The sequence below is a fragment of the Martes martes genome, assembly GCF_963455335.1.
Source record: "Martes martes genome assembly, chromosome: 10".
Classification (NCBI taxonomy): Eukaryota; Metazoa; Chordata; class Mammalia; order Carnivora; family Mustelidae; genus Martes; species Martes martes.
Genome location: NC_137898.1, coordinates 97131667 through 97154644, shown reverse-complemented (window position 1 = coordinate 97154644; position 22978 = coordinate 97131667). Strand labels below are relative to the sequence as shown.

The 22978-nt window shown below is 42.0% G+C and overlaps 2 protein-coding genes across 2 annotated transcripts; one reads left to right on the top strand and one right to left on the bottom strand.

Moving 5' to 3' along the window:
* Positions 1-2163: 2163 nt before the first annotated feature.
* On the top strand, positions 2164-3108 carry OR4D5 (olfactory receptor family 4 subfamily D member 5; the record flags this gene model as incomplete). The annotated part of the gene is made up of 1 exon (XM_080817648.1): positions 2164-3108. The coding sequence occupies one exon, from the start codon at positions 2164-2166 to the stop codon at positions 3106-3108; it is 945 nt and encodes a 314-aa protein (XP_080673774.1).
* A 4209-nt stretch (positions 3109-7317) lies between these two features.
* On the bottom strand, positions 7318-9144 carry OR6T1 (olfactory receptor family 6 subfamily T member 1; the record flags this gene model as incomplete). The annotated part of the gene is made up of 2 exons (XM_080816390.1): positions 7318-8292; positions 9133-9144. 2 exons carry the CDS (start codon positions 9142-9144, stop codon positions 7318-7320), a joined length of 987 nt encoding a protein of 328 aa, XP_080672516.1.
* Between the last annotated feature and the right edge of the window lie 13834 nt (positions 9145-22978).

Genomic DNA, 22978 nt, shown 5'->3' with positions numbered 1-22978 from the left:
TAAACATAAGTCTTTAGTGGACCCTCGTTGGACACTCACCCCCTTAGGTAACACAACAAGGCTGTGGGGTGCTGAAATGGGGGGAAGGTCCTTTTCCCAGGTGGGGAATGGATTTAGCAAAGTCTTTTATCCTAGAGAATAGTTTGTTTGTTTGTTTGTTTTAATGGAGAATTATCTAGGCCAATTTCACTCTTTTCTTCCCCAACCTAAAGATTTATTTATTTATTTGGGAGAAAGAGCACACATGAACAGCGGGGAGAGGGAGAGGGAGAGGGAGAAGCAGACTTCCCGCTGAGCCCCGCGGAGCAGGGAGCCCAGTCAGGGCTCAAACTCAGGATCCTGAGATCATGACCTGAGCCAAAGGCAAACGCTTAATCGACTGAACCACCCAGGCACCCCTCACTCTTGTTACTCCTCCTCTCATCCTGACAGTTCCAGGTGAGTATCTTTCTTCACTCTTCACTACGAGACGGAACCCATGGAAGTGTGGGGTTTCCCTAAGGCTGCAGCTCCCAGGAGTTTCCCACTAGCCTGCTAGTCCACACCCACCCTCCAGTAATTTGTCAAAATTGCTATTTAAGTGCTCCGACCAGTGTTTGACCCCAGTGGTTCTCCCCCAGCTAAGTAGATCTCTACTATGATTCTCTTTTGCTTCCCTCCTCTCTCTGGGTTTTGGGGGGAGTGTTTTGCTCTGTGACTTCTGTTCTTTGATGGCCCCAAGAAAAGTCATTGCCTTTCATTTTATTTAGCTTTTTCTTGCTTCAAGGATAAGAGAATATTGACTTCCAAGTTGAAGAACTTGGAACATGTGAAGACATGTTTAAGCTAAAACTGGAAATCCCAACTTTGTGTATTTGAAACATTTCATTAAAATTAAGATAAAATAAGTATGTAGAGATTAATAAAGAAAATCAGGGAAGCATGGGGCGAGCATGGCAAACTCAAGGAACTTCAAGTAGCTTGGTATGCTAGATCATAGTGTATGTGTGAGGGGGGCTTTGTATAAAATGACAAAACTGGAGGGGTGGGCAGGTGTCAGGAGGTGAAGCTCCTATGCTGAGTGTGACATGTTAGATTACTTGTGTCTTATTTTTTAAAATCCTTACTGTTGAATATAGGGCTTAGTAAATAAAAGTTGTTTAATAAATGCGTATTGAATGAAGAAAGAACAAAGGAAAGAAAATGTAGTTGAAAAGTCATACTAAAAATTAAGTGTGGAATGATAACTTCACATTTCTCTTAAAGAGTATGAAGAGAGTCATTCTAGAATTCTTACAAATAGCTAGTTTTATCAGTATCTTTTAAAAACACTTCAATATTTAAAAACGCCTAAATATTTAAAAAACAGCCTTTTTATTTTTAAGGTTTTCAAGATGTTGAGGCAGCTTTGCATTTAGATAATGATTTTTTTTTTTTTTTACCTTCAGTTAATATTTATGGCCTTCTCTTGCTGCTTCTCATATGAATAAGAAATTATTCTTTGGCAGATATCCCCCAAATTAGCAGTGACACACAAATTTTCAGGGGTGGTTCAACATTCTGGTTGCCTTTCCCTCTATTTCCACGGGGACGATAGTTTTCTCTGGGTTTCCCAGACTTGCTGGATAGGAAGCTGCTTCTTCCACTTGTTTTCTTATCTAACTTTAGAAAAACACTCGTTCACGACACTTATACGTCTAAATATTTGGCTGGTGGGAATTTTTTGGGTTTTCTAAATAAAGGCCGTCTATAGCTATAAAATCTTAGACTATGGGAGACCTTGCAGGCATTTTGGCTAATGTACATCATGGAGGAGGGAAGTGAGACTTAGAGAATTGGGGAACATTGCTCCTGTTTATACGGATGGCCGCTGGGAGAAGTGAGAATTCACTTCTCTACATATCACTTCTCAAGTTTTGAGGGCTGATTATTTTTGATTTTCATCAACTATGAACAGTATCAGTGTTACCCTGAGTTTTAGGCCCCTGGAGTTGGACTGCACAGTAGATGATGTTCAAACGCTTGGTTTCCTAGCGCACTGCTTACAACATCCGTCGGAGAGTAAAGGAGACAGGGAAGAATTCCCGAGAGGGCAGAGAAAATTATTGCAGAGAAGCTTGTGGATCCCATGGTGAAGATGTCCATTTTCCTCAGCAGGTTCCCTGGCCAGGTCATACCAAGCAGATGAATCCAGCAAATCATTCCCAGGTGACAGGCTTTGTCCTCCTGGGGCTCTCTCAGGTATGGGAGCTCCGGTTTCTTTTCTTCATTGTCTTCTCTGTTGTGTATCTTTTGACTGTGACAGGAAATCTCCTTATTGTGGCCATCGTGACCTCTGACCCACACCTCCACACAACCATGTACTTTCTCTTAGGCAATCTTTCTTTCCTTGACTTTTGCTACTCTACCATCACGGCACCTAGGATGCTGGTTGACTTGCTCTCAGGCAACCCCGTCATTTCCTTTGGCAGCTGCTTGACTCAACTCTTCTTCTTCCACTTCATCGGTGGCATCAAGATCTTCCTGCTGACAGTGATGGCGTATGACCGCTATGTTGCCATCTCCCAGCCCTTGCGCTACACGCTTATTATGAACAGGACCGTCTGTGGCCTCCTCATGGTAGCCTCCTGGGTGGGGGGCTTCATCCACTCCATCGTACAGGTTGGACTGACTATCCAGCTGCCATTCTGCGGGCCTGACAAGCTGGACAACTTTTACTGTGACGTGCCTCAGCTGATCAAATTGGCCTGCACAGATACCTTTGTGTTAGAGCTTCTGATGGTGTCTAATAATGGCCTGGTGACGTTGATGTGTTTTCTGGTGCTCCTGGGATCCTACACGGCACTGTTATTCATGCTCCGAGGTCACTCATGGGAAGGCCGCAGCAAAGCCCTGTCCACCTGTGCCTCCCATATTGCTGTAGTGACCTTAATCTTTGTGCCTTGTGTCTACATCTATGCAAGGCCATTTCGGACATTCCCTATGGACAAGGCAGTCTCTGTGCTGTACACAATGGTCACTCCCATGCTGAATCCTGCCATCTACACCCTGAGAAATAAGGAAGTGATCGTGGCGATGAAAAAGCTGTGGAGGAGGCAGAAGGACCTCCTGGGTCCCCTGGAGCACTGACTTCCAGATTAGCAGAGGCAGGGCCTGAGAATCTACTAGCTGCTTCAGTGTAGGAACATGCTTGAGAAGACCTGCAGAGTAACTAAAACTACATGTCCCCTCGATTACTTGCTCTACTACTTGCTTCTCTATTGTTTCCAACCACAGTCAAGTTCTGGGGACCTGAACTCTTAACACAGTTAGAAAATGGAGTGAGTATCCTAGAACTTCTCCCAAGTGCCTCCTAGAGAAGAAGTCTTAGGTGCTATGCAGAAATGGTGTTTGGCTCAGTGGTACTTGTCCATATGATGGTATTGGCCCTGTGGAGAAAGTTCTAGCTGCATGGAGGTGGCACATCTGGTGTTTCTCTTCTGATATTTCTTCTTGGACACAAAATATGTCAGATGAGCTCAGAACAATTATAAACATCCCGGAGACAAGAGGGATCTGGAGGTTAACGTAAATGTGGGGTTGATTTGGGAAGGCTAACTGAATTTAATGTCAATGAAGAGAAAGGAAATTATCTTTGGAAAATTACTTCCTCCTCTTACTTAAGGTATTCACCATCATCACGATTTAAATAATATTTGTTAATACTTTACTATGTGGCAGGCATTGATTTTATCATCTTCATTTTTTTTAAAGATTTTATTTATTTATTTGACAGACAGAGATCACAAGTAGGCAGAGAGGCAGGCAGAGAGAGAGGAGGAAGCAGGCTCCCTGCTGAGCAGAGAGCCTATGCGGGGCTCGATCCCAAGACCCTGAGATCATGACCTGAGCCAAGGCAGAGGCTTAACCCTCTGAGCCACCCAGGCGCCCCTATCATCTTCATTTTAAAGATGAATCTGTGGCAGCTGAGAGACTTTGAATCATTTGTTTGAGTCTCTAGAGTTTGTTTCTGGAATCTAATCCAGGTTCTGTGTAACTTTGGAACCCAAGTTCTGGATAATACTTAAAGCTCTTTGTAGCTACTAAGGGTCACTATGTCTTTTTGAGTTTGTGCCAGTTAAATTGACATCGTGGACAGAGATAAAATATTCTAACTTGGTCTTAGTCTCTTGTAGTTGGGAGAGTGAAACAGACTGGATTTTGGAATGTGGGGACACAGAGTAAAAGATCATTTGTTAACAACTGAACCCAGTGAAAAATGCAGAATTGGGTTATTAGGTGGAAAGGTAGATTATCCTTCAGTCCCTAAATAAGGAGTGGTACAAGATAATACACAAGTACCCCTAGAAGCTCTACTGCAACTTAAGAGGGAACGGAGAAACAGTCATGGTCTTTTCTTACGTGGTCTCTTACCCCCCCTTCACATCTTAACTCCCTGATCTATATTCCTGTGTCTCCTACCACCAAGTTAACCATGTGGCTTCTTACCTTTGCTGTAGGACTTGCACCTTTTTATCTTCACTCCCATACCTGAGAATCAGTTTTAAAATAAAACAAAGCAAAGTTTTGTTTATTTATTTATGTTGAATGTTATTTAATCAATTGGTGATACCTACCATGGATGTGGGATGGAAAAAAGATGATATTTAACAAGCGTCTTTGCAATCATAGCATTAAGTCATCACCCATCCCTTATGCCTTAGTAAGTAACTTAGTATAAGCAAAGTTCCTTTCCTCGATGATAGCCAGCTGAGAGAGAATGTTTAGTATCCAGGGCCTAGAGCATGGGTCAAGCTTGAAAGAGGAAAGACACAGGTCTAGGAAAAAACGAGTTGGAAAGTTGAAAGAGGTGATTGTACAGCATAGAGCAAACACATAATCTATTTAAAAAGAGTATCTTTTAGTGAAAAGATAATTTTGGAATCAGAAGACTCAAGTCAGAGTTCTCTTTCCGTATAGTTTGGTTTAGTAGGAAGAATTTAATTCTCCTGCCACTATACCTTGGACTTGTAGCAGAGTCAAATCTTGATTTATACAAGTCATATGTACAGATACACTGAAGAGGACATACAAGTGCAAATAAAATGCAGCTTCTTCTTCTTCTTCTTCTTCTTTTTTTTTTTTTTTCCCAGTAACCCAAATGATTTTCATCTGGCTGGATAGTAGGGGAAAAGAGCTAAGATTTAGGCAGGTCCAATACACATAAAAATGCACATAGTCCCCTTAAGTAGGTGGTCATTCTCTTCAGAAAATACCTCAGTCTCCCTTAGGATTCTGTTCTCCCCCTCTTTCTAACTTAGTCCCTTTACCAGCCTGGCTCTTTCATTGGCTGTGAGATCTCTGTGGGCAGGAGGAGTGCTCATCTTACCAAGTCTGCTTCCAAACTACATATTGTCCATTTTTCTCAGTCGCCGCTGCCGGTTTTTTTTTTTTTTTTTTTTAAGATTTTATTTATTTATTTGACAGAGATCACAAGTAGGCAGAGAGAGAGGAGAAAGCAGGCTCTCCATGGAGCAGAGAGCCCGGTGCGGGGCTCGATCCCAGGACCCCGGGATCATGACCTGAGCCGAAGGCAGAGGCTTTAACCCACTGAGCCACTCAGGCGCCCCCGCCGCTGCCAGTTGTAAAGTCAAAGTCATAGCCAGCCATCTAGGCCAGGTGGCAGCTTCCTACTTGATTCTCTCAAACCCACTAGTCTCCCTCTAACCAGTTGTCCCACGATGGTTGATTGATTTTTTAAAAACACGACTTGACCACTTCCTCGCTTAAAACCCTTCAAAGGCTTTACATTGCTTTTACAAAGGAAGAAAGATCCACGGAAACCTTATAGATACGGTCCTGCCTGAACTGACCTCAGCCCACCGCTCTGCTTCCAGTCCTCTTGTACATTTTTCTCTCTCAGTCCCTCTTGTCTTACCCCGGGTCCTGGCCAACACTACTCCCTCTCTCTGGAAAGCTCCTCTCCGACTGTTTGCCTGGGTAACTGTCGCTCAGCCTGAGGCCACACTTTAAAGCTCATCTCCTCAGAGGCGTGTTCCACATTTCGTCCAAATTAGTTTTCCTTATTAGCCCCTTGAACAAAACTCAACTCTTTTCTCAAAAGCATTGATCACAAATTACAACTACGTACTAAGGTGTGTATTTAGGTTTTCTTGTTTGTTTGTTTGGTTTGGTTTTTGCCAGCCATCTCCAGTACACTATAAATTCTATAAAAGTGAGAGCTGTGTCTACTACCATATACTGAAGGTCTAGCTCCAGAACCTAGATTCCAGAACAGCCCCAGAGCGGCCGCAGGTGCAGAATCGAGGAGGCGTTCACACCCAGGTTTGTGCTCGGCCTGACCCTGAACTTGCACAACCAGTGTGGCATGTGTCTCTTTAAAATTTGGGCCCTACACATCTCTGTTGTCCCAAGATGTCACCCTCATCTGAAGCCTGCCTAGCTCAGTGCCTTAAACATACGAGGTTTTTAGTAATATTTCTTCAAGAATGAGAATGATTGTCCTTGTATTTAGACTTGGGAATTCGGGATAGCCAAAGGTTTTGTTGGTCACAGCATTCTTCCTTTATGGGATTCCTATGAGAGATGCTAGTCACATACAGAACAGTAACAAGTGAAAGAACCATTTATTACTGCCACCAAAATGTAATTTTCTGTATCCATGTTCTGGTTAATCTTGTTTGTAATACTCAGTCCAGGTGGAAGGCTGCAGAAGGCCTCTTACTCCCCTCTAAGCTCCTGTCCTGAATCTCCATGTTTCAGCATCCCCAACTGGCTTCATCATTCAGGATCCCAAAGCGGGAATCAGTGTGCCTGAACACACACATAAGGAGGAAGAGGAGTCGTCTCCCTGCCTGAAGGCCATTACCTGCCCCAAAGGATGTGTCCTAACCAGAATTCTGAAACTTGACCAATTGGATCAGCCTTCTGGGGGAGGGGGGCGGGGAGGCATCAGGCAGATAGGAGGGAGGAAAATGAAGGCTCACTCCCTGTTTTGTATTATATAGTTATGAAGACTCTTTTTTTTTTTAAAGATTTTATTTATTTTAGAGAGAGAAAGAGAGAGAGAGAGTGCGCATGTGCAAGAGGGGCAGAGGGTGAGAGGATCCTGAACAGGCAGTGCAGAGCCTGACTTGGGGCTCGATCCTTCCACCCCAAGATCATGACCTGAGCTGAAACCAAGAGCTAGATGTGTAACTGATTGAGCCACTGAGGTACCCCATATGGAGACTATTTCTTAATTGTCTGAGGAAAGTGCAGGGTGTTGCTCAAGTGACTTGAACTTCAAATACACTTTTTAAAATTGCGTACATTTTTAATCTCATCTAATACTTCCTTTTACTTGTGACCCTCATAGTCTCTTGCCGCCATGGCTCTGTGCCACCTCAGCGCATCGCTCAGCGCCTGCTTCACCTTCTCATTGCGGAGACTGAAGATGAATGGGTTCAGGAGGGGTGTGACGATACAGCTCAGGACTGAGGCACCTTTGTTGAGCAGCGTGGACTGAGCTTCTGACATTCGGATGTAGAGAAAAATGGAGCTTCCGTAGACAATGAGCACCACGGTGAGATGTGAGGCACAGGTGGAGAATGCCTTCTTTCGCTCTGCAGCTGTGGGGGCCCTGGAAACAGTGGCAAGAATGCAGGCGTAGGAAACTGAGGTCAGTGCCAGGGAGCCCAGTAACACGGACGTGGAGAGCACGAAAGCCATCAGCTCCAGGTGGCGGGTGTCTCCGCAAGAGAGCCTCAGCAAAGGCCAACTGTCACAGAAGAAGTGGTCGATACCGTTAGGGCCGCAGAAAGGTAGGTTGACCATGAGGATGGTGGGACAAAGGACCCAGAGGAAGCCAGCTAGCCAGGAGGCCAGGACGAGTTGGGAACAGACACGACCACTCATCAGAGTCTCATAGTGGAGCGGTCGGCAGATTGCCAAGTAACGATCCAGAGACATGACAGCTAAGAGGAAGAAGTCGGTGGTGCCTAGGAGGAAGTAGAGGTAGGACTGGAGGATGCAGCTGGCAAATGAGATGGAGTGATCCCCTGTGAGAATGATGGCGAGCATCTTGGGAACCACAACAGACACGAGCAACAGCTCCAGGAAGGACAGGTTGCTCAGGAAGAAGTACATCTGTGTGTGCAGGTGTCGGCTGGTCTGGCTGAGCCCGATAATGAGCAGGTTGCCTGTGGCCGTTACGATGTAGGTCACCATCAACCCCAGGACCAACAGGGACTGCAGGATGTGGCTTCTTGGGAAACCCAGAAGGACAAACCCTGTCACCCGAGTCCAGTTTTCAGGACTTTTATCTCCAGTGACCTGGAGGAGAAATGAAACAGAACTTCATAACTGGATCTATAGTCACAAATCATATTCTAATCAATCAATAAAATAATGAGCACCTAGTGCTTCCTTACATTCTGAGAATATATTAATCTTTCTGCTTAGAGGTGACTCACAAAAAGAGAAGCAAATTATGATAGCAAGCTGTATACCACTAATAACATGGATGATATTGAACACTAATTATGTATTAGGAAATTTGGATGCAATATCTCCTCTCACAGTGGCTTTTAAAGTTAGATATAACTGTTCTCATCTTTTTTTTTTTTTTTTGGTAAGATTTTAGTTATTTGTGAGAGAGAGGGAGAGAGAGAGAGCACAAGCAGAGGGAGTGGTAGGCAGAGGGAGAAGCAGACTCCCCACTGAGCAAGGAGCCTGATGTGGGACTCGATCCCAGGACCCTGGGATCATGACCTGAGCCTAAGGCAGACGTTAAACCAACTGAGCCACCCAGGTGTCCCGCTCATCTTATAGATAAAGAAAAGATGACTGACAACTCTCAGTGTTTGTGGTCCTTCTGTGTCCTGGCTTAACATAATATAACAATAAAAATCAGGGCTTTCAGTATCTTTAGCGATTTTATTTTCCTTAATCAGCTGCAGAGTCACAGGATGAAACCATGCAGAGCCCAGTCCCGTTTGGTTATTTTTTGTTGTTGTTTCTACCAAGAATTCCTTCTGTGGGTTATAGGAAATCCCTCTTCCCGGTGTCACACTGACTTGCCTCCCCTCATCCTCAGCTCTTCCAACATGTTCATGGTGTAAGATGAGGAGGGAGAGGGAAACTTTACAAAGGAGATAGGCTGTATCAGCTCACCTCTTCAACCATTGCCTTCATTTGGAGATATGTTCATCTTTTCCTTGGACATTTGCCATCTTGTGAAATTTACCCATAAGTTTTGAAGGGTTGGGTTTCGGTAGACATCTTGGTTCTAGGATCCTTTTCTTAAATCCAGCACCAAATACTCAGACTTTTATAGATATTGCCTGTCAATTTCATTGCCTGAAAATGCATTCTAAGACAGAAAGAATGCGAGTTACCATCAAGTTACTTTATTTAATTGATGAAGAATGAAGTATTTCAGAACTCTGGCAAAGTTTAATCCAGGATCATTTATTACCCCAGACTTCCAGCATTAAAGATGGGGAACACAAATATTTTTGTATCCTGTTTGAAGAGGTCTTAAGAAAAATTATCAGCTGAGGCAGATAATCTTGGTTCCAAGGCTGAAAGAGAGAGACATTCAGCCTAAGTTCTGGTTATGTCAATAAGGAGTAAATCCTGGAATTGAGTAGCTAGCTAGCTAATAATAAAGCTTTATTCTGTTAGCCTAGAGTCCAAAATCAAAGAGGTACCTCAATAAAATCCAGAGAAGGATGCTAGAGCGCTATTTTAGGATGTCATAATCGTTTCAGATAAGGGAAATATGTTAGCTGGCTTTTTCCAAAGTATCAGGTAAATACTATGTTTAAAAATAGCTTATAAAGCCTAGCTGTCAAATGTTTAACATTAGCTTTTATCCACAATTATAAAATACATACACCAAAGTCTGTTATACAGTATTCCATTGACATAAGTGTAACAATTAATCCTTTTACTTGCAAGTTTCCAAATAATTTCCAGGTGGCTGCCTGTCTTTGTTATGATTACACATAATCAAAATAAAACCCCTATGTATACATGTTTAAAATTTTGTCACGTGGGGGCGCCTGGGTGGCTCAGTTGGTTAAGCACCTGACTTCCGCTGAGGTCATGATTTCAGGGTCTTGGGATCAAGCCCTTGTCAGGCTCCGCACTCACCGGGGAGTCTGCTTTTCCCTCTGCCACTCCCCTTGTTCATGCTCTCTCTCTCCCAAATAAATAAAATCTTAATTTTTTTTTTCGTCATTTTGAACCTCCAAATAATGTTGTTGGTTGGTCTCCTTAATGTCTAAGAAGTCTTGCATAAAGTCATGGTTAGAAATTGTTAAATTGTTATTGGAAATGATTTCCTGTTCCATGCCCTTTGCACAAAAATACTGCTTGGCAAGGTGAGAATCAATGGCGGGAATTAGAGCTATGAGGGACACACATGTACACCCATTTTCCACTCTAGCTGCACCATGACTTAATCTACACAATAAGATAGCTTCTAGTGTTGTCCATTTTATTGCTGAGCAAACTGCAGGAGAGCAAGTTTACAAAACCTCAGAGATAGAACTGAGATGAACATTTAAGATGACCCAATCCTGAGGTCAGACCATGGCTATTTTTACTTGAAACTTGAACCTGCCATAGGGGAAAAGGACATTGACTTGGAATGCGACAATATAATAGCGCCTCATGATAACAACAGCTAGCATTTACTGAGTAGTTATGATGTGTCAGGAAAGGAACTTCTCATTCATTTCATTGTTAAATCTCTCAGCAACTACACAAGCCAGGTATTACTTCCATTCTACAGGCAAAGGGATTGGTTAGAAATTAAGGACCCATATCTAGTGAGTAGAAGAGTTAGGGATCGGAATTTTAGAAAGTCTGACTTTGGAGCCTGCACTTGGAACTTCTCGGCCATAATATCTTAGGTGAGAGAGAGTTGGTGACTGTAAATTTGATCCAGTGTGGACTTCCAATGGTTATCTTGCTTCATTTGTGGGCTAATGATAGGAATTCTGCATATAGAAATTAGTTATTGTAGTTTAAAGCTTTGGTCCTGAAAAGATAAAAATATCCCTCAGAACGTGTGCTGGAATGAGCCTTATCTTGGAGGCTTTCAGCGACTCCTGTAGAGCGATGAAAGGTAGGTGTTCTGTCCCCAGTCACCACTCCCTCCCCACAGAGGATGGACTCCCTTAGGTGGAGTACATCATAGGGACTTGTCCTCCTTGTCTTTCAAGTTCTATCACAGGATATGCTGGATCTAGATCGTGTAGAAAGTGGAACTTTCTGCTTGGGTTGCTTATAGATCTAGAATCACACATAGGTACTTACCTACTTTATCATTCCCAGTAAACGCTCCTTCATGGCATTACACTCATGACTCACTATCCTAAATCTGGTTGGAATCATTAAAACCCTTTCATCTCCCTTCTGAAGGATAAGACCCTCTTGCCAGGATTTACCATAAACCTTTGCTATGAGACCCTTTCTCTTTTTTCTTTCTTTTTTTGTTTTAGAGAGAAAGAACACAGAGCTGGGGGTGGGGGCAGGGGCAGGGGGAGAGAGAATCTTTTTTATTTTTTTTTTATTTTTAAAGATTTTATTTATTCATTTTTGAGAGAAAGAGAGCACAAGCCAGGGTTGGCAGGCAGAGGGAGAGGGAGAAGCAGACTCCCCGCTGAGCAGGGAGCCAGATACAGGACTTGATCCCAGGACCCTGGGATCACGACCTGAGATGAAGGCAGACACTTCACCGACTGAGCCACCAAGGCATCCCAAGAGAGAATCTTAAGCAGGATCCAAACTCAGCACACAGCCCGACTTGGGCTCAATCTCATGACCCTGAGATCATGATCTGAGCTGAAATCAAGAGTCGGATGGTTAACCCACTGAGCCACCCAGGCACCCCTGAGACCCTTTCTCAATCCTTTCATCCACGTGGACCATGTGGTCTTGCAAATTTCCAGTTACTAAGATGTATGTTTGTGTGTCTGTTTAGTCCTCCACCTCGTTATGATCCATTCAGAACTGCTCTCCTGCTTCCCTTAGCCAAATCCTCATTCTACTGACTGCACATTTACTTAGCTTGTTTCTCTTTTTTCCTCTTTAGCTATCCTCCTGGCATCTTGAGGTTTGAATACATTAATACCTTATTAATTAAGGATGAATCTAGGTTTATTGAATTATTTCCTAAGAGCATGGAAAACCTGCACCAGAATCCTCTAGTTTGTCAATTAAAAAAGCTGATTTCTAGACTCTACCTGTAAAAATGCAATCATCCTTTGGGGTTAAGGTCCAGGAATACAGATTTTTAACAATTTCTCTGGGTTATTCTTATTTACCTTAAAGACTGAGAACTACTGGATTTAGAGAGAAAGAAGAGAGTTGGGTGGTTTGAGTGTGATTAACGGAAAAGGACTGAGGTATAAGAAGAGGTTAAGTTGTAGGTTGGAAATGGAAGAGCCTAGAAACTAGTTCAGTTTTTCTAAACTAGAACCATCACCAGCTTTCTTCTTCTTTTTTTTTTCTTACAATTTAATTAATTAATTTATTTGTCAGAGGAAGCGAGAGCGTGCACTAGCGGGCAGAGAGACAAGCAGGCTCCTCGCTGAGCAAGGAGCCCAATGTGGGACTCGATCCCAGGACCCTGGGATCATGACCTAAGCCCAAGGCAGCGGCTTAACCAACTGAACCACCCAGGTGTCCCCATCACCAGCTTTCTAATGTGAGCAAACTTTACAGTTTCTATCTTCTAGTAGAGCAAACTTTACAGATGACCCAGAGAAGCATTATAAATCCAGGTTTCTAATTCTGACAACATTCCAGATGGCTGACTCATGCCCCATGGTGCCCATGAATATGTACGGAGTATTGCTTTCAGGACTGGGTTCTCCAAGCACCCCATACATAGGAGATTAGATACAATCTCAAACACCTTGCGCTACCTTGTCCTACCAGGTACTGGAGATACAAAGTGGCATAAATTGCTAAGGAGCCATAGTGTAGTAAGTGTTAAGATACCATGATTGCAAATTTATAAATTCCATTAGAATTCATTTAAGGCTGTGATAAAAGTAAAATGAAAGTCATGTGGGGACAGAGAAAGGAACGGATTTTGTTTGGGGGCAGCGTGGAATACTTTATAAGCTTCATAACATTTAACTGAGCATTTAAGGAGGAATTGTTGCGGTTCAAGAAAGGATATGAATCTGCCAGGTTTAAAATAACTCCAAATACCAAAACTTTTGAGTGTTTCCATAGGAAAATGAGACTATAAAGATTGTGCATTTTTTATTCACAAACTGCTGTTCAAAATATAATTATTACGTAAGTATACTCCTTTTTAAAGCTAGCAAGACCAGAGCATACTATGTGTTGGAGGAAGAATGATTCAAACCCAAAGGACTTAAAGACTCCTGGGAGCCTAAACAAGCCCTTGAGACAGAGGAAGTTTAATTTTTGTCTTTGGATCTTTTCCATCTCTGCCAGTAGTGTCTTTATATACCTATTACATGGTATTCTTGCTTTTAGGTAATTGTCAAATAGTCAGTAATATGTTAAATTAAAAAGAAACGTGACTATTTGGAGTTACTTTTTTTTTTTTTTGAAGATTTTATTTATTTATTTGATAGACAGAGATCACAAGTAGGCAGAGAGATGGGCAGAGAGAGGGGGATGCAGGCTCCCTGATGAGCAGAGAGCCCAATGCAGGGCTTGATCCCAGGATCCTGAGATCATGACCTGAGCCAAGGCAGAGGCTAAACCCACTGAGCCACCCAGGTGCCCCAGGAGTCACTTATTTCTTAAGAGAAATAATTCCGTTCTTAAGGGCCTGAGGATAGAATGACTAACACAGTAACTGCAGAATGCAAATGTTCCCTGAACTTGCGCTCTCTGGGACACGGTACTTTGCCTGGTGCTTTCCCAAATACTTTCCCTGGTTACTTCTCTACTTGCAAAACTAGAATTTCACGTGAAACTGCAGTGACAAGAATAAGGACAAAGTTTTCCAAAAGCCGGAGGTGTGGTGTCTGAGGCCCTAATAAAAGAGGAAGTTGTTAGTCTCGTTATCTGGGTGTGCAAAACATAAACCTCAGAGCTTCCCACAGTGCAGTGCAGTGCTTTATTGGCTCATGTACGGGTCTATGTGTGCAGAACTCCACAGCCAGAAGTGGGAACGGGGCGGCTCTCCTTCCTCTCTTCCTGCCGATAAACAGAAATTATATTTCTGTGTGTAATGAAATATACCATATGCTTCATACTGCAAAACTATAAGACTTAAGATTTGTATGCACAAGACTTGATTCCAACAAGTTCCATTCTAAGTCAGAGTAAGAATAGATTTTGAGTACACAAAGTTGCCTGAGATAGGAGGCTCATATACATCGGCTTGTACCTGTTCCAGTATGGTACTTCTTAGGCTTCTCCCCTTGGCCACTCTGAAGAAGGTGAAAGCAGACGACCTGTAGGGCTCCTGTTCATGGTCAGTGGAGCACACGGAAGGCTTCTTGTGTCAACACCTGTTTGCTTCACGTGATACCAGGCAAAACCCCTCTGTAGTGTTGAAAGATAAGCTCTTATAACTTGGCATGATTACTTCTTTCCATACCTAATCAATTAACATTTACTTTAACTTGCTTTGAACTTGTTTTGGAATCCCAAAAGGAAACACCTTTGACCTAACTTTCTTAAAAATAAACAGTGTAATTAGCCCTTTGAGGTTACAGGGAGTAAGTTGTTTGAGTTTTGTCATAGAGTGGCAGCCATGCTCCTTTGATTTAAAGAAAAAAAAAACTATTTCTTGAGTACAGGGTAGTAGAAAATTTACTACTATATCCAAACTTTGGGAAATTCTCTTAAACTTGGCTAGTGACTCAAGACCTTGGGTATATTGAGAATGTAATGAAATTATAAAAATTAAGTATCTATATATGATCAGCGCAAATAACAAACTAAACCCTATTTTTCAATAAATACTGAGTATTGAATCACATACTAGTTATGACACAACCGGTTGCCTGAACTTGAGTATGTTACTTACATTCTCTGAGTGTCAGTTTCCTCATCAGCAGAATGGGTTTCATAGGGCTTTCAAGAGAATGGATTGTATATAGTTTGCACTAAGATAATAAAGTTTAGAAAAATCATTTAAATTTTGCTCATTATCATGCAGAATAAAAATTCTCTTCTCATTTACATAAATTCTATAAGCTCAGAGTATCCATTTTTCTCTGCTGACTCTACCCCATCACCTGAATAAATGTTGAACTTAAAGTCCTTTAAAACTGTGAACTGTTAAGAGTCTGTCCCTTTTAGATGCCATTCTACTGAAAAAGTTTGCACATTCGGGAGCATGAACAAATTGTGCCTACTACTGGCTTAACAGAGATACGATAAAATCAAGAGAACATATTTAAAAGTTCTATTGATGGTTGTCTGAACTTAGTTGGAATTAGGAAATGTAGTCATGTCAGACTGTATATTGGTGATTTTTATTTGTAGCCAGGTATGTTTTTTTTCCTTTCTCCTGAAGATGGGAAAATATTCTATGATATTCTTAGGAGTTCATAGGCTAAATAAATTATGGCTCAAAATATGTAATAGATAAAAGAAAATTTTGCACTGATCAGAATAATATGTCTAGAGAAAAGTCTTTAAACATTCTGGGACTGTCAAAACTTGTCCCTTTAAATCAGATAGAATAGTGAGGTCAGTAAAAGCGATCTGCTTTTAATATGAGAAAGTGAGGAGCCAGCCTTGCTCTGATTTTCAAGAATAAGAGCAAGTGTGCTCAAGGGTGTTGAATGCCCTTGTGGTTACTGTGGGTGAGCTCTTCCCACCTTCGTTCTAACCTCCCCACTGGGTCGGACCTGCAGAGGACTAGGAGTCCATGCTGGAGTCCCAGTCTAGAATCCATTTCCTAAGTGCTGCTGCTAGTGATTTTGTAAGCACTTATTTCCCTGTAAGCCTCTTTGCTTAAAATTCCTAGAATAGTTTCAGTTTCTTTCAGTGAAGCCAGCTGATATAATTCCAGTTAGAGTGGGACTTCTATAAAGTGTGGCAGATAATCACCTTACCTGGAGGGTGTTTTGGTGACTGCTTGATCCCAAAGCCTTCTCTCATAAGAAGAGGCCAAGAAACAAGAAATGAGTCCAAATGGGTTGTTCAATAATGCGCCTGGTGATAGCTACAATCATTCGGAGAAAAAATGTCTTTATGATAGCATTTCATCTCAGAATTAAATGGAATATCATGCAAGAGGGAGATTAGTATAACTGCTACCTTTTCCGAAAAATGGGCATTTTCCCTTTCTCTCTTTTTTTTTCTTATACCTGTTTACTTTGGTTAATCAATGGAAATGAATAGGGACACACAACTTAAATCTGGTCTTCTGCCCTGAAGCCAGGCTCTTACCCACTTTATTACAGTGTTTTCTTCACAGGTGTGATTATTTCACAAATAATAGACAAATAAAATCTGATGGCAGCATCTGCCACGGACAATTATTTATTGAGTACCCAGCCTCTGCTGGATCCCGTTTCCCAGCACTTTAGAAAGGTTTATTCTTTCCTCTTACATTTCCACCTAGGAAAGGACTTCCTTTCTCCTTCACATTCTGGAAATCTTGGGTTTTCCCCCTTTTACCTAATTTTTGTAAGTGAAGAGAAATCGCTAATCTGAAGAGTTTGTCCAAAATTCTTTGGGTTGTAAGGACCTATTTAGCCAGAGCGACTCCATTTTGGGTAAATAGCCACGTTGTTGTTTGTACAGTAAACTTAAACTGACTCCCTCCCCCGCCCCCCCCCCAGAGAAACTTACTTAGAAACAAGTCCAGGAAACCAGTAAAATGTAGTTGGCTAGTTCCTGATAATAGAGCCCAGAATAAAAGGACAAGTCAGGCCAGATGGAAACATCTAATCAGTATGAAGTACTGTTTGTAACAGTGAGAAGGTCTTGCCCAAACCTAAATAACTCCATTTGTATGTCTTCATTGGATAAGTGTCTGTTCATATCTTCTGCCATTTTTTTTTTTTTTTTTCTTGGTGCACCGTTCCTGGAAGTACTGCAATACCAGGTCGATGTGTTGAGAGGACGGAGCAAGCTCCTATTCCATCTCCCTGCTCCAAAAATCCATTTAATATATTGTCCTTGGATAGAGGACGTATCAGATATTAAACTGATAAGAACAGATACTACACTTGATCTTAGCCAAAAGGCCGAGAAGCGATCTTCTGCCCATTTTTTGATATGATTATCTGTTTTGTGTGTGTTGAGTTTAAGGAGTTCTTTATAGATCCTGGATATCAACCTTTTGTCTGTACTGTCATTTGCAAATATCTTCTCCCATTCCGTGGGTTGCCTCTTTGTTTTGTTGACTGTTTCCTTCGCTGTGCAGGAGGTTTTGATCTTGATGAAGTCCCAAAAGTTCATTTTCGCTTTTGTTTCCTTTGTCTTTGGAGACATATCTTGAAAGAAGTTGTTGTGGTTGATATCGAAGAGGTTACTGCCTATGTTCTCTAGGATTCTGATGGATTCCTGTCTCATGTTGAGGTCTTTTATCCATTTCAAGTTTATCTTTGTGTACGGTGTAAGAGAATGGTTGAGTTTCATTCTTCTACATATAGCTGTCCAATTTTCCCACAACCATTTATTGAAGAGACTGTCTTTTTTCCACTGGATATTTTTTCCTGTTTTGTCGAGGATTATTTGACCATAGAGTTGAGGGTCCATATCTGGGCTCTCTACTCTGTTCCACTGGTCTATGTGTCTGTTTTTATGTCAGTACCATGCTGTCTTGGTGATCACAGATTTGCTATCAGACACATGAAAAAATGTTCACCATCACTAGCCATCAGGGAGAGTCAAATTAAAACCACATTGAGATATCACCTTACACCAGTTAGAAAGGCCAAAATTAGCAAGATAGGAAACAACATGTGTTGGAGAGGATGTGGAGAAAGGGGAACCCTCTTACACTGTTGGTGGGAATGCAAGTTGGTGCAGCCACTTTGGAGAACAGTGTGGAGATTCCTCAAGAAATTAAAAATAGAGCTTCCCCATGACCCTGCAATTGCACTACTGGGTATCTAGCCCAAAGATACAGATGTAGTGAAAAGAAGGGCCATCTGTACCCCAATGTTTATAGCAGCCATGGCCACGGTCGCCAAACTGTGGAAAGAACCAAGATGCCCTTCAACGGATGAATAGATAAGGAAGATGTGGTTTATATACACTATGGAGTATTATGCCTCCATCAGAAAGGATGAATACCCAAACTTTTGTAGCAATATGGATGGGACTGGAAGAGATTATGCTGAGTGAAATAAGTCAAGCAGAGAGAGTCAATTATCATATGGTTTCACTTATTTGTGGAGCATAACAAATAACATGGAGGACAAGGGTAGATGGAGAGGAGAAGGGAGTTGAGGGAAATTGGAAGGGGAGGTGAACCATGGGAGACTATGGACTCTGAAAAACAACCTGAGGGTTTTGAAGGGGCAAGGGGTGGGAGGTTGGGGGAACCAGGTGGTGGGTATTAGGGAGGGCATGGATTGCATGGAGCACTGGGTGTGGTGCAAAAACAATGAATACTGTTATGTTGAAAAGAAAAAAAACAAACAAATAATCCCCCCCCCCCAAAACCCCTAAATGACTCCATCTTGGGAAGGACGACAATCTTATTATTCACACTGAATATGTTAACTGACTAAGCCTTCCCAAAAAGTACTGTTTGTAATGGTTCCTGGCATGGGGTAATCTTGAATAACACGTCACCAGACCAGATGGAACTAGCCAATCAACAAGAGACACACAAACCCGGTGGGTTGAGATACCAAGATACGGGTTGCAGTTTCACCCAATAAAAGGTAGCCTGTAAGATGGGGAGGGGTTGCTCTCTTCAGAGACGGCCCTGGCCAGTCAGTCTGACTTCTAATGCTTGGCATAGAATAGAGTTTTGCATAACTTTAACTTTGTTTCAGTCTCGTTCCTCTGGCGGATCAATCTGATTTCTGATACTTATCATAAAATAAAGCTTTAAATAACTCACTTTGTCTCAGTCTCATTTCATTTAATAATGGACCTAACAGGGTCAGACCTTTATCAGTAGGTGGAGCCATCATGCTTCAAAAGCAAGAAGGCAAGTCCAGCCTTTTCTTTGGACCAGTTCATTTATTAATAGAAAAATGACTCTTTGGGGCACGATCTCCCCACCCTCACTCCTGCAAGGTAAATAGATTGGTACATGCAATTCCTTTTCTGCCTGTGGGGTGTGTCCACAATTTTCCTTTCGTTCACAGTGGATCAGGCAAGAGGGAATACATAGGAAACCTCATTTGGCTTTAAGAGTAAGGTGTACTTTCCCAATCTAATATTTACTAGAGAGTTCTGCTTTCTACAGATAAGGGTCCCCTTGCCCATTGCTACAGCTGATTCATTTATCTTATTTGACTAGAGGTCTTTGTGTATATTCTTTACTGATTAGAACTTAGAGAAGAAGTTAATCTTAGGATGAGCTGACTTCTAAAAAAAATGTTTATGGTTTAGTCAGCCTTAAAGAAAGAAAGAAATTCTGCATTTGGGACAGCATAGTTGGACTTAGAGGACATTATGCTAAGTGAAATAAGGCAGACAAAAAAAAGAGACAAATACTACAAGATTGCATGATTTCACTTGTATATATATAATCTCAACATCTGAAACTCATGAAAGCATAGAGTAGAATGATGGTTGTCAGGGCCTGGGAGCGAGCAAAAGGGGGAGATGCTCTCCAAGGGGGACAAAAATTCAGTTAAGTAAGATGTGTAAGTTACAGAGATCTAATGTACAACATCATAGCTATAGTTAATGATACTGTAATATATCCTTGAAATTTGCTAAGAGAGTTGATCTTAAGTGTTCTCATCACAAAAAACTCATAATTACATGAGGTAATGAATATGTTAAATGGCTTGATTGTGATGATCATTTGACAATGTAAACATATATGAAAACATCATGCTCTGGGTTAAAATACATGGTTTTATTTTCTGCATCTTTAGAAAATAGAGCATCACATAAAGCTTTGATTAACACTGACTATGACAAGGTAGTACGTATTGAGCTTGAGTTACTTAAAAAGGAGTCGCGGGTGGGGGGGGTTCCTGGATGGCTCAGTGGGTTTAAGCCTCTGCCTTCAGCTCAGGTCATGATCCCAGGGTCCTGGGATCGAGCCCTGCATCGGGCTCTCTGCTCAGTGGGGATCCTGCTTCCCCTTCTCTCTGCCTGCCTCTCTGCCTACTTGTGATCTCTCTCTCTCTCTCTGTCAAATCAATAAAATCTTAAAAAAAAATAAAAAAGGAGTCAGGGGACACCTGGGTGGTTCAGTTGGTCAAGCATCCGCCTTTGGCTCAGGTCACGATCCCAGAATCCTGGGATTGAGTCCCACATCCGGCTCCTTGCTCAGCAGGGAGCCTGCTTCTTCCCCTGCCCGCCCTGCTTGTTCTGCCTTCAGCTCTCCGTGCTTCTGCTCTCTCTCTCTCTCTCTCTCTGACAAATAAGTAAATAAATAAAAATCTTAAAAAAAAAAAAGGAGTCAGGCATGGACAAGAGGCGCTGATATATTTCAGAGAAAGGAAGACCATTTAACATTGTTTTAACAGAATTAGGCCAAGGCGAGCATTATGTAGATGGGAGAAAGGTAGGGAGGGAATGAGAGTTTTGCAATGTAAGGATAAGCTCAGAACCTCCCTATCTTCATTTCCCATTTGCCCATATTTAGGTGGTTTGCATTAAAGATGAAAGAATGACTTTCAACTGTGGCTTAAAACCTTCATGTAAGATTCTTGCAATGTGACTTCATATAAGTTTAGAGGGACTCTTTCTGGTTATTGTATCAGCCAAATAAGAGTTTGTAAGTTTCTATACAGAACACATTTTATGGGGGTGCCTGGGTGGCTCAGTCAGTTAAATAACTGACTCTTGATTTCAGCTCAGGTCATGATCTCAGGGTCATGAGATCTAGCCCCACGTTGGCTCTGCACTGGGCGTGGAGCCTGCTTGGGATTCTCTCTCTCCCTCTTCTCATGTGTGCCCTCTGTTTTTCTGCCAAAAAGAAACAAAACAAAAAATGATGAAACATTTTATGAACTCCCGCAGGTACTCATCACTGTTGCAGCCTAAGGAATGTCCATCCAGTGGGGCACTTTTCAAATTTGGCCTGAGGAATTTTTAGTCCCCTAGTAATTTTGAGGAGGCTAAGAATAGTAATTAGGATTCATATCAGTAATGGTTTGGTTTAAAATGACCCTAAATATAAAACCTACCATGGGAGGATTTCTCAAATTTTCTTCTAGCCTTTCTGCTCCTTTTCTCCTTCTTTTCTTTTTTCTTTTTCTTTTTATATTTATTCATTTATGTTCAGTTAGTTTTTGATGTAGTGTTCAGTGATTCATTAGTTACATGTAACACCCAGTGCTCATCACAACACGTGCCCTCCTTAATACCCATCACCCCATTACCCCCTTCCCTTACCTGCCTCCCCTCTGAAACCCCCAGTTTGTTTCCCGGGGTCCATAGACTCTCATGGTTCATCTCCCTGTCCGATTTCTCCCTCTTTAGATTTCCCTCCTTTCCCCCATGGTCCTCCGTGTTATTACCTATGTTCTATATATGAGTGAAACCATATGATACTTGTCTTTCTCTCCTTGACTTACTTCACTTAGCATAATCTTTCTTCATCTTTTCTCTCCTTGAGTTTACCTAATCCCGTGGCTTTAGCCTTTATGGAAACGATCCCCAAATCTTTTTCTCATGTGTAACCCTCCTCCTTACATTTATTTAGCATTCATTGGGCTGTTGCCTAACGTGTGCTTCTGCTTCGCTGTCTGGCTAGCAGCCAACCTCACCATGTTCAACCCGAATGTACACTTTCCATAAATACTTCGAGTTCATTCTGTTTGTAGTCACAGCATAGTTTATCCCAACACTGAGGCTAGCATTTTTTGCAACTCTTTTTGTCTATTTCTATCCTCTTCGTAAGAAGTCTGGGTGAATCTCCCTTTGCAATGTCTCTTGAGTATGTTTGTTTCTTGGAATTACTGACAGTAGCACTGTTAATTCAGGGCATCTAAAAGTCATTCATAGACTGTTGTAATTGTCTCCCAAAGCTGACCCTGCCTCTAGTCTTTCGCACACCAGTCCAGCTTGCTGGTGCTCACCACGTTAATCTTCCCAAGAGTCTCCATTTTGATGATTTCAATCTGGTGCCAAAAGAGCAATAAGAATCGTGAATGGTTCCCCACGGCCTCCCCCAGGGAGCTGAGCAGGACTTTGGCATTTTGGAGCTTCCTAGGCTAATCCAAATCTGCCTTTTGATCTGAGTCTCTGCTGCCGTCCCTGGGGAGAGACATCGGGACCTCTCTGAGAGCCTATGGCAGTCCTCTATGTGACACTGAGGGTGGAGGAAAATAATATTTTTTCCCTGACTTCAGTATCTTTGATCTGAAGTGCTCCTACATGGACACCGGGAGTTCAGCAGTGGCCTTCATGGATGTTCCTGGTGTTTTTCCTACTCCACACTCAGGTGTGCAAAGAAAAACATGGATGCCATGAAAGCCTTTGCCTGTGCGGCAAGAATTCCATTGTAGTCAGTAACCAGCACAGGGCCCAGGAAAGATGGAAAAAAGGGATTCTCATTCATTTATTTAATCAAACTAATATTCAATACCTACTATATATCCTTCATATTAGTCTAAGGTGCTCCAGAAATAGTGCTGAAGAAAATAGACAAAATCCTTATCGCTTTAGAACTTAAATTCAAATGTATGTGAGTGTATAAATGTGTGTGTGTGTGTGTGTGTTGTGGGAAGACACAACTAACAAATAATGTATAGTATTTCGTATGGCAAGAGGGGCTGTGGTTGCAGGAAGGATCATCTGTTTTTCTATTTGGGATGTGCCCTATTTGGCAACAACCCCAAAGGTGTGAAAAATGGTATATTCTAAGAAGTCAGTGTTCCTATAATGAACTTGGGCTATACATGCA